We start from the raw sequence: 12,658 nt of genomic DNA, 5'->3' as shown, positions 1-12,658 counted from the left end.
CAAAATTGGATTTTGAAATCTATCCATTCCATTGACAAAAACATTTCTCAGTCTATTTCAATAAGTTATGTTTATCGTTGATTCGAGCCACAGTGATGCAATGAAATCTGTGGTATCGAACCGACACTAAAACACAGTCCAAGAACCGTTCCCCATCCAGTCAGACCCAGGTGTGCCATCTTTATTGTTGCTTCATCGTTTTTTAACCCTGATTGTATAAGATCTTCCTCTGCATGCGCAGTAACACACACAAACATGGCGACCGTGGGATGGACATACATCCAGGGTGGGGTTCCTGTGGCTGATGAGAACACGCATGATGGGAGTGAGGCATGTAATGTGATTTATAGAGCTGGGCTCACTTTTCAAATTCAATCAGGAACTTTGATTACTGATGAAAATTTGATATAGGAAATTGCTTTGATAGCAAACTAAATCCTCATGAGGCTGCAGAGCACTGACGTGTGCGTGAGCGATCGCCACGGCGATGCAATCAGGAGCAACAAACTTCAGGAACTTCAGCAGATTTAAAACCGTGACGGATGAAATGTGACCCCTGGTTCAGATTTTATCTCTTACTTTGACTCCCTTTTTGATGCTTATATCTCTCTCTCTCACTCACACACACGCACACGCACACGCACACGCACACTCACACACACACACACACACACACACACACACACACACACACACACACACACACACACACACACCCGCATACACATCTGCTTTAGTCTCATGAACATTTTGGCGACACAGATTTAACAGTCACACACACACACACACACACACACACACACACACACACACACACACACACACACGAGTGACCCTGCCGAGGTCACGGTGGGACTGTGGCTCCTCGGTCTCCTGTGTTATATTAATGTCTGCTGTTACACATGAGGGGACACTCGAATGCACACCAGACACCATGACAGAGGGGCCCAATTACTATTCCCATGGGTGTTTGTCAGTGTGTGTGTTGCAGAAAAAGATCAGGGATAAGAGGACCACAGAGAAAGGCAGCGACATGAAGGGACAGACATGCTTGTGCATGTATGTGATGCAAGCATGACAGGCTCATCAGTCACCAGTGGCCTTTTGAAGTCTTCTCCAAAGGGACACCTGACCTTTTCACATGATGCCAATAGCAGCTGCGTGATGAATCAATCGCATACGCCCGTGGCTCCCAGCAGACTCCATATTATCCAAAGTAAATATTTCAGATGGCATTCATTCCCATTGAGACACCTGGAGACAAAAGCCCCGAGTTATGGATTGGCCTTTAATAGCAAGACGAAACCCAGTGGTGGTGGCACCGAGACACAAATAGGCAATGGAGCCAAAAGACAGGGCTGCATGTGGAGAAAACTTTCGGATGGATCGGTGGATGTGTGGAGGGAGGAAAGTGAAATTTGAAAGATGTAAGAAGAGAGGAAAAGAAGGTGAGTAAGAACCTCTGTCGGTATCTGCAGAGGGGGTGGACGGGAAATGCCGCCAGAAAGGGAGATTCATCCGGGCCAATGGGAAGATTAAGAGGAAGGCAGTTGGAGGAGATACTGAGGGAATGAAGTGAAATGAACAGGTTGAATATTATTTATGTCTAGTCGCGTGTGTGTGTGAGAGAGAGAGAGCAGGAGAGAGAGAGAGTGAGAATGCGATAGGGGAATAGGGGCCCTAATATGATGGACCAAATGAGGCGTAATGGCGGTAACATAGAGTGACAGCAACGGGGCCAGTGCATTAAGGGGTTAACTAAGGCCAGGAGTCACTGACCTCCTCCTTCCCAAGAGACAGAATAATCTCTCGGTAAGGAACACACACACACACACACACACACACACACACACACACTGCACACCGATAATGATGTGGTTGCCATATTTTGCTGTTCCACTTATCTCATGATGGGAAATTCACCACCACTATCACCGTTACACGAGCGCTGGGCACAAATAACACTAGCTTTGAACTTCCCCAGCTACGCAATGATTTTCTGCAAGACTAGTCCAACATTTGTTAAAAACAAAATTTTATTCATGCAGGCTTTAGAGGAAATAATTAGGCAAAGTTTTTATAACAATGTCATGTAAAAGAATGGTGGACTTCTATCAAAGGGGGAAGAGTGAAAGAACAACACTGCAGACTTCAGGTGAGAAATTAGAAATATTAGCATATTTATTACAGCAACATGAAAGACAGTAGAATGTCTACACCCTTTACAACAAGCAACGCAGAGGAGACTGGCATGGGGGGGGGGGGTACATAAGCATTGAATGGTGGCCAAAGAAAGAGAGGAGAGGAAGGGGAGAGAGTTGAAATTCTCAGAGTCACTCATGAACATTTACAATACAGACCTGGAGGAGAGTTGAGGACAAACACGATTTGAAGTTAATCAAGCCTCATGGCACATAGTTGAGGTGAAGAGTGGTACAAACCTGGCATTTAGAGTTCAGACAAAGGTGACAGTATTACAATTATTAAAAGTATTAATAAACTTGTACATAGGGAGGATTATGTTGGAATGTACCCTTGTTTGTTTGTTTGTTTGTTTTATTTAAATAGGTAATAACAAATCCAAGCATTTTTTAAAATAATATTCATTCTAATTCTTTCAGAACAAAATGACTTGGTCCGGTTCAGAAGAACCAAAGTGAAAGTGCTGTTAGAGGGGTTGTTACAAACCAGGGTGCTGATGTGAGGTCATTTAAAGAACACAGATACTTTTATGTACACTTTACTGTTCATATTGCCTCTATAGGCAACAGAAAACAATAATAGCTCAGAAAATAAGGCATCTAAAAGACCAGTGGTGGTCCACAAGAGTGAAATCATAGAGTAGTATGAGTAGAATGTATTATTAATTGCTTTCTCTATTTTTGTCTGTGGCATTTTGTTTAAAAAAAAAGGTAGTAGTTTGTGAAAAATATTAATTTTAGGATTTTTTGTTTTTGGCTGCACATGTATTTGTATGCTGTCTCTGTTTAAAATGTTAATTTTTTTTAATTTGGAAGAAATACGTAGGAAAAAAAAAATCTATCCTGCTGCCAGGACTGGTTGAAATTTCCACCTAACAAAGTAGCACCTCACCTCAGCAAGTGATCCTGAAATGCTAAAAATTGCAGCAATACGTTTTTTAAAGTTTTTTTTTACACTTTCAATGTTGTAATTTTGGTTTAAGAAATGCTGAAAAGAAATTCACCACCAACTTTAACTTGAACTCTTAAAATGCCAAGTATCAAATTTACAACATGCTAACTATTTAAGCATGTGGACCCATGTAAAGTTTGACAGGTGTGCTTTGCCTAATTATTGGGCAGTTTCCAACTGGGGTAGGAATGCTTAGTAAATGTTAAACTTGTGATAACAATGGATAGAAATTTGATCTGAGGACATTCCAACCTCCCTTCACCCTCGAACAAGCATTTTTACAAGTGTTGTGTCTGACCCAGGCTTAAAAAGTGCATGTAATTAATGTTAAATACTCAAATTAAGCCAGAGTCCCGATAAGGAAAGACCATTCTACTCTTTCTGACACTATGGTAGAAACTGCAGTCACTGTCACCTGCCAATCAAAGCTGAAGCTTGGCGCCATGCTACATTCTGAAAGAATCTATCCTATACTTTTCTCTTACAAGACCTGCCCCTGAATGAATACTTCAGAAATCTCTTTTTCACAATAAAAGTACATCATAGTCATCATCATCATTATCAATACAAACATTCTAACATTGGAATTTCAACACTGTACATATTTTACACTATGATACAATCATATATACTGTAATTTTTTTTGCCACTGTTGTCCTATAGAGTACCACATATGTTAAAACTGGGTTTGTGAACACACTAAAGCAGGTTCAGTGCCATTAATGCAGTGCACAAGAAGAGGGTCCCGTCATATCCAACCTTATTGTTCACTTGATAATCAGCTTTTCATTCTGAGAAGGAAAAACCGACAAACAGATTTTGCTTTCTGTAAACACTGTTTTGTTAATCTACCTTACTGATATTGGTTTGAAGCTCAGATTGCTTGAAATAGGTTGGCATGACAGTAATGAAAAGAGACACAAACATCCTCTCTCTTTTTTTTTTTTTACCAAGCAAAACAAAACCCCTTATAGTCGCACAACTGATAATTAATTAACACTGTGCATGTTTCATCTTGCTGAAAAGATGGTCCACGGTGATGCTTTTCATCAAGCAAAATATTTGGACGCAACTCTGTAATTATTGTGATTGGCCTTGTGTTTCCATCAAGCTGTGTGAACTGATTAAAGGAAAGGGTACACGGTATTATGTTGCCCTAGATGAGCATTTCAAGATGACTGTACATGGCACAACACTGGAAAAGCGAGTTAAGGCCAATATATGCGTCGTCTATGTCAGGAAAGACACAGTAGTACCCTGAGATACGAGCTGCTCAACATACAAGTTTCTTGAGATACAAGTTGTCGTTCTGTCCAAATGTTTGTTTGACATACGAGTGAAAATCTGAGATACGAGCCGTGCTTCAAGTGCCTGTTGGCGGATGGATACAACATCACGTGAGACCGGATCTCATTCTTTACCAGTAGTTGGCGAATGGGTTCAACATCAGCTTAGACCGGATCGCGTTCTCTTTCGCGGAGTAAAGACACACAGTAGGTCATGTGTTCTTGTGACTTTTGCGCTTCTTTTCATTCTTTGGCATTGTTATGTAACTTATAGATAATTAATTATGCACAGGTAAAGTATACATGTCTATTGGTTGATTAAAAACAAGGGTTTTTTTGGGGCCTTTTGGTGGGCTGGAACAGATTAAAACCATATTAGATTTTTTCTTAAATGGGGAACATTTGTTTTAGATACCAGCTCAGTTATAGTACGAACTAAACTTGTATCTCAAGGTACTACTGTACATCTATCGGTCAAGGCCAACGCACTTCGGTACATACTTTATGTTGACATGGAAAGAATGAAGGGCATGTAAGCAGATGGATTGATGAAGTTTCCACAACAACAAACATGGTGACGGTATCTTGTCCATCCCATTCTTACCTTCAATTCTCTCTATAAGTGCCCAAATACGTACAAAATGAATGTACGGAAGAGATGTACAGAAGGCTCTGTTCATATCCATCTTTAATGCGCCGCATGAATTTGCCTTAACTTGTTTTCGACAGCGTCAACTCCTTCACAATCTCTACATCACTTTCTACACTGTGCAAATGATGAGATATTCCCAACACTGTTTGGAATAGCTAGTCACAGAGGAGTAAGAGAGTCTCTGTGCTAACTGCTACCACTTTGCGCTTCAGTGCCAGCGGACTATGCATTAGATCATGTTGCTATGGAAGTATGTCTGAGAGCAGTCACTAGGGAAGCCCTTGCCCTGATCAAATACACTTTTTAAATTAATACTTTCATCTGACACAAGCTAGCAAAATCTACATCCCACTCTATGTCTAAAGGTCCAGGTTTTCTGTCCCCCAATCCCACACATTCACGTCATCCTGAATCTCAGCTCCTTTGAATGGCTTCTTGTGAGCACAGAGCAATGGAAGGCGCCTTCCACGTGCAAGGTAACAACCCCTATTACGCTTAAACCTCACCACCAATACAAACGTTAGGTCCATCTCGAGGGTTTCGGGACACACGGCCCATAGATATCTACACATATACATGTGACCCTTTATAAACTCTTTACGTTAAAAACAAAATGACAGTAAAAAAACAAACAAGTGTACACCTCACAGACAGTGATGATAATCATAACCTAACGTTTTTGTCATTTCTTGCGTTAAACATCTTTTTTCTGTTTGTTGAGTTGATATGAGGTGAAATAGTCTGGGATGTTCTGATGCCGTCTTGTTGTCGGACCTGTTGCGTCGTAACGGTGGTTGTGTTTCTCGGACTTTCGAGTGCTTAAAACTGGCAGTGCCCATCGAGGAGGATGAGAGGAAAAGTGAAACTGTGAGAGGGTGAAGGATTCAAGCTTCCACGTTCATCTCCACCTCAAGTGTGTCTCGAAATCAATGGAGGCCCGAGCACAGAGTATCCATTACGACTCTTCGCACGAGCGTCCATTTCGGCTCTGTCTCACTGTGTGTTTACGTGGAAACTGTTATACTTGGATGTGCGTCCCCTGGGTCTGAAGGCCCTCCACGCTGGACAAGATCCTCTTCTGGTGGCCGGCCAGACTCACGCCCATCTTGGCCAGTTCACTACGAAGGGAAAACACGCAGACAAATCTATTATCCAGTGAAGACATACGCGTAGGAACTTCAAATGCAGCTGGCTAAGAAACCCGAGAGTCTTCTAAATTGAAATGACACTCAAGTTGAATGTAATACATCTTTCCTTGACACCGTCGACCTTTGGAGTGTTTCATTTGACTGGAATGAGCTGCAGCTGTCTGTACCTGACACTAATGTAGAGGATTGACTCCAAACTGACGTATCCCGCGCTGGAAAAGTTTTCCTTGTACTGGCCCATCTTGATGGCTTCCAACCACTCCTCCACTGTGTTAACGCTGAACTCTGGGCTGGACGGCTCCTCCCTGCTGGGTTACGAAGAGCAAACTCAACTCAAACTCAACGACACTTTGTCCTCTTGAGTGATAAAATAGCTCAACTGGCGCTGAGGTCACTTAGTTGTTATCGGTCTAATTGTTAAATTGAATATTCCAAATAAACCTCAGTTAAAGAGACAGATAATGATCATTCAATTCATTCGACTTTTTGACAGAATATCTTTTACGTTTGCAACAATGAGGATGAAAGATTAAAATCAACTGTGAACGATAAACCTTTGACTTTAAACCGAGCGATCAGTGAAGTATGATTGATGATCGGACATTCTGCTTTCTTCACCCGTGGAATCATTTGATTTTACTTTGCTCTAAAAGATCTGTGAGATCTTGATTAATTTTCATTCTCACATTTAATACATTGACTAACTTACCTTGGACAGGAACAAAAGACACAAAAGAAGACTACTTTCAATAGTATTGAGTTAAGTTCATTTGTTCTTTGCTGACTGTTTTGACTTCAAATTTTAGTTTAGGAAATCCGACACTGATCATTTTTGCTTTAAAAAGTCGCTCACTAGATTTTTATCCCGACAACTTATTTCATTATTTCTTCACAGACAGATAATTTCACACTTAAGCCATTTTCTCCTCAAATTTCCGGTTTATTTCTTGTTCCATGCACGTGTTGTCATTTCTATCATTTTTAGAGGCTGATCGGATTTCACCTTCCACAACATTTGACAAATCTGATTCCTCTCTTGCTCTGGCTTTCTGTACACTGTGAAAAAAAGAGTGGCCAAAACACGAGAAAAGAACTGCGAATTTTAGAATAAAAAGGTAGCAACACTTGAGATATGATCTGCCTGTACATTAGGATAATCTCACTGATCAAGAACTCTTAAATTTAGTTGGTCATGAAAAAGCAGACTCAGAAAGAACAGATATCTGGATTCTTAAAGCAAGATGAAGAGAGTTTTACAGTTTTCAGCTTGGTGCTACAAACCCACAACCCTGGCTGATTGTGTCATCAGTGTTTGCTCAGTCCCACAATGCAATCAGAGCCTCTCCACACTGCCTGTGTGTCGGTGAAAGCGTTTAATCTACTGCAGTCCACTCACCATGCCGAGCTGTTGGCCAGCTCTCTCAGGTTGGCCGGGGTTCTGATGAGCTTGTCCAGAATTGTGACGATTTGTCCAAACTTTGGCCTTTCACTGCGTCCCTTCTCCCAGCAGTCCAGCATGAGCTGGTGCAACACCACAGGGCAGTCCATCGGAGCGGGGAGACGGTAGCCCTCGTCTATCGCTTTGATAACCTGCAGAAAAGGGAAGATCGGATAAGTCCCTCAAAGAGCAGACGAGAGATAAAAATCAAAGTCTGTGCTTTTCTCTTACATCCTGGTTGGACATCTCCCAGTAGGGTCTCTCTCCGTATGAAATCACCTCCCACATGACGATACCGTAGCTCCACACGTCGCTGGCAGAGGTGAACTTCCTGTAGGCGATGGCTTCTGGGGCCGTCCATCGGATGGGGATCTTGCCTCCCTGGAGATTTTTTTAAAATATAGTCAGAATATTCCTCTGGCATCATCATCAACATGATGCTTCACCTCATCTGTGATGGTTTAAACACCTACAGCTTGTTTATTAAGACGTGTATAGCTTAAATATGTAGGTGCTTTACGGAATAGACACACACACACACACACACACACACACACACACACACACTTCACACCTCAACAGAGCTCTGTGCAGCTTTTTAACATGCGGCAGCTGCCTCTGCACCACCCAGCATTCCCCATCCCCACTTGGTCAAAGTCAAATAGAAGACAAAACCGCCAGTTCACTCTGCGCTGTACTTTAGTTTCCACCACATCCTGTCCACCCCTTCCTCTTTTTTTTGTCTTCTCTTTTTGCCCTCCCTTCTTTCCTTTCCCTTTCAGTCCTCCTCTCAATCTCTCTGTCTTCTCCACATCTCAGCCTCTCCTCCCCACACCCCCACACCTTGGATGCCTGCAGCTCTCCATCTAAGTCTCCTGACATCTGAATATATATGTATGTGTGTGTGTGTGTGTGTGTGTGTGTGTGTGATCGCAATAGAGCAGTCAGCGGCTGATACACTCCACCCTGGGCAATGCTAATGCCATATTAAAAATAACATCCCCAACACTTCCCATGAATATGAATATTGCCGTCTCCTTGTGGGCATTGTAGATGAGTTCCTCCGCAGCGCTTCAACTCACTGACGTTCGACTTTCTTCACTTTCTTCACTGCTCCGTGAGAACAAACTGACTGACAAAGCATGACATGCACCATGACCTCACACTCATCCCGGCTGATCGCTGACGGGTCAGTTTTTCCAGCCTTGTTTCTTCAGCCAGCGTTTGATTTTGTTTTTATATTACTATAACCCAATCAGGGTCCTGTTCTGTCGCCGTGGGCGATGGGTCAAGGTCGCACGGTCCCTCCCATTACTCATGTAGCCCGTAGCAGCATGAGCTATACATTCATGTTAGCACCAGGGTGGACTCGCCATCATGTTGTTGGTCACATTTCCTCTTTAATGCTGAGCCATGATTGTAGATGATAAACCGCAGGATAAAAATAGATGTCTGACCATACCACCACCACCACTGCTTATTCATGTCATCATTTAGCTGCCAGCGGTGGGTCGCCCAGATTGTCCTCAACTCTATTTCTAGCTGCCCTGAGTTACTCCTAGATCAACTCTCTCTTTTTTATCATTCTGGATTTGAATGGAATCTTAACACAGCGTTCAAAAAGGGGTGTACGTACTGGGATCGGACATAACATTTATATTAGTCGGCTGCTTCCGTTGATGAGAATGAGTCCTACCCTGGTGGTGTAGGCGGCCTCCGGGTCGTCCTCCAGCACTCGGCTCAGGCCGAAGTCGGACACCTTGCAGACCAGGTTGCTGTTCACCAGGATGTTTCGAGCCGCCAGGTCTCTGTGAACGTAGCTCATGTCTGACAGGTACTTCATCCCCGAGGCGATGCCGCGCAGCATCCCCACCAGCTGGATGACCGTGAACTGGCCGTCGTGTTTCTGGGGAGGAGGGGGGGCCAAAACAAGAAGTCAGCACAGAGTGTAAATGATGCAATTATTATTCGGGGTGTGATCCTTCGGCATCGAGCGACGGTTCACTCCTGGACCAAGCATCCGTCGTCGCGGCAGCTGTCTAACCCTGCACTTTGACCTGCCTCATGGGGGCGGCAGCAAAAAGATGAATTTCTCCTCGGGGGGATCGATAGAAGATCACACACACACACACACACACACACACACACACACACACACACACACACACACACACACACACACACACACACACACACACACACACACACACACACACACAGAAATAAAGAATCCCACTTTCTGAGGATTGGATGTGACGGAGCAGACGAAACTTTTCTCTCTAACGCCGCCCAAGCGAAACTCGCTGGATTTCAGATCTGAGCCGTCTCTGGCAGAGAGCGGGGCTTTTTGATCGATGACGGTCCTGCTCACCTTCCTTAGCCAATTATTTCTGCCCCGGGCCAACAGTCCCTGTTAAGAAGCCATCTGAGATATCAGTCACCCTTTCTCCTTCCCTCCGTGTCTTTGTCCTCTCCATCCATCTCTGTCTCCCCTCAGTCTCTGTCTCAGAAAGAGAAAGACTTCTCTATCTATCTATCTCCCTTCATCTTTCCGTGCACCTCGTCCTCTCTTTCTATCGTTCTTCCTCCTATTCCTCCTCCTCCTCCTCGGCAGCTGTGGAGTAAGTTAATTAGCCAGTGGTTTTTGTGAGATGCTGATTGATTGGACTGTCTGACAAACCCACAGACTTCCTCTATCAATCTGCCAGCTATGTTGTGATGCCGGGAAGGTAGAGCGAAGTCCGGGCAAAGCAGGAAAAAAAAAACCGAGGTGACGAATGCAGGGTAGAAAGATTGGACAAGGAGAAGAAAGAGAAATATAACGGTGACAAATTCATTTTTTATTTTGGTATATTTTGGGCTCTTGTTGGGGTTTTACTAGAAAGCGTAAAGGAGGAACTGGAAGGAGAGGTCTTAAAGGGCTGGAGGAGCTTCCCTGACATTACAGAGGTTTTGTTATTTCTGAGGGACGACTGCTTAATGAATGGTCATCATAATTAAAGACGCATATGGATGCCAGAAGCACGGATGAGCTGTAAAACCCATAAAACTGATTTCGTAATTATATTGAGCCACTGTGGACACTCTTTATGACCCTCATTACAACACATACTGGAACACACAACATACATTCGTGTGTGTGTGTGTGTGTGTGTGTGTGTGTGTGTGTGTGTGTGCGCGCGCGTGTGTGTGAGTGTCAGGACCTTATCTTCTGAAGCCATTTTTATCTGCCAGATTTCATTTCATTTCCCTCACATTTCACGACAAGATTGGTGTCTCTTTAGCGACGAGCCAATCATCACAGCTTAATGAGGAGCGCTGCGGTGATTTTGATTGGCTGACAAACATCTCTGAATATGAATTATAAGGACTTTGAATGTGAGGCACTCCAGGCTTGAAATAACCCATTCAACCGGGTGTGTTCCAAACCCAGTTGAGAGCTCTCGGGTCTAAACAAACGCCGCTCATCTGCTACTTCCTGGTTTCGCAGGAACTGTGAACCACGAATAACACGTTTGTGTTTACTTACATGTTTGTTTACTGTAATTGCAATCAAACAAAGATTCTTAATGGACTTTACAAAGTCCTTAAAATAGGTTTTTGTTCTCCTATATGTCACTACTTTTATCTCTGTGGTGTAAATTAATTTTTGATAAATACAGTAATCCCTCCTTACTCTCGGTTAGTATGTTCCAGGACCACCTGCGAAAAACAAAATTCCGCGATATAGTGACGTACACAGTATTTATTTAATTATTTACGGTAATTTAAATGTTTATGAACCCCTCCCCATACTGATATTAAACCACCTCGTATTAAACCACCTCGCATTAAAGAAAATTGTTCCTTTAATACATGGAAATGCGCTGCGTTGTGTGAGTCTCTGCTGTCATCCAGTAGAATGCATGTATGGTATCATGTGACTACCTAGGAAAAATTTGCGATGAGGTGAAGCCGTGCATCTTGAAGCGCGAATTAACGAGGGATTACTTTATACCAGTGTGTTTTTAGTTTTACTGGCTATTTTATCCTTTAGTCTAGTGAATAAGTCCAAGAATGGGTTTAAATCTCATTTATAAGCTCCAAGCAGCTGCTTTTTAAAGGACTCTTGTTAACTTTAGTCCTTGATGGACAAATGAAAGCACGCAGTTTGGGGAATGAACTTGAGCGTAACCTTAAAACACTTAAAAAGCCGAGACTTCATTTCCCACAAGGCCTTTAATAAAAGGGCCCTGACTTTGGAGGAAGTGCGAACGCTGCTGCTGCTGCCGCTGCCGGGTCGTGACTCACCTTGAGGAAAGTATCCAGAGATCCGTTCTCCATGAACTCGGTTATGATCATCACTGGTTTACCTGTGGAGGCACAGAAGATGGAGGTTGGAATGGAACAGAATCAGGATGGAGAAAGAAAAGAGAGCGACTATAAAAGAGACGAGGACAGAAAACGAGTGGAGTCCACAGCTGTGACCGGCCTTCCTCTGCGCTCCTCTCCGGGGGATAACAAGACATGTCGTCATCAGTCACCATGACAGCTTCTAATCAGCCTCTCCATAAACGCCAGCGGATAATTAGAATGGACCAATCCACCAGAATCCATGTGTGTGTGTGTGTGTGTGTGTGTAAGGGGGTCACATGAGAGCTCATGAATACTAATCAGCCTCAAGAGGGGTGGAGGGTGGGGGTATTGGGTCGCCATGCACCTGCACGAGTGTGTGTGTGTTTCTGTGTGATGAAGGTGTGGTTGACTGACGGGCCCCCTGCGCTGTGTATGTGTGTGTGTGTGTGTGTGTTGGGGGTGGGGGGCGCGCACGGCATCTGGTTGGGCTAACAAATGATTAACAAAGTAACCCCCACCCCCCACCCCAACCCTGCTTTACAGGCTTCTCCCCTGGCACCGCCCTCTCCGGATAAACTTTGACAATCACAAGTGCGCAGGGAAGCACAAATGATCGTGTGTGTGTGTGTGTTTGTGTGTGTGTGTG

The 12,658-nt window shown here is 43.6% G+C and overlaps 1 protein-coding gene across 2 annotated transcripts in view; it reads right to left on the bottom strand.

Moving 5' to 3' along the window:
- Positions 1–2,162: 2,162 nt before the first annotated feature.
- Positions 2,163–12,658, bottom strand: part of epha4b (eph receptor A4b) — a 72,473-nt gene continuing 61,977 nt past the window's right edge. Inside the window, exons 14-19 of one of the 2 annotated variants that reach the window (XM_068340070.1) lie at positions 11,968–12,029; positions 9,374–9,583; positions 7,909–8,058; positions 7,636–7,829; positions 6,407–6,547; positions 2,163–6,209 (exon numbers count right to left, since the gene is read on the bottom strand). In XM_068340070.1, the coding sequence (XP_068196171.1) occupies positions 6,110–6,209; positions 6,407–6,547; positions 7,636–7,829; positions 7,909–8,058; positions 9,374–9,583; positions 11,968–12,029 (857 nt within the window). In that variant the 3' untranslated portion in view covers positions 2,163–6,109. The remainder of the gene's footprint in view (positions 6,210–6,406; positions 6,548–7,635; positions 7,830–7,908; positions 8,059–9,373; positions 9,584–11,967; positions 12,030–12,658) is intronic. The other variant, XM_068340071.1, reaches the window with a different exon arrangement.

This window comes from Antennarius striatus, chromosome 18 (genome assembly GCF_040054535.1).
Source record: "Antennarius striatus isolate MH-2024 chromosome 18, ASM4005453v1, whole genome shotgun sequence".
NCBI lineage: Eukaryota > Metazoa > Chordata > Actinopteri > Lophiiformes > Antennariidae > Antennarius > Antennarius striatus.
Note: the sequence above shows the minus strand (reverse complement) of the source record. Positions and strands in the feature narration are given on the sequence as shown.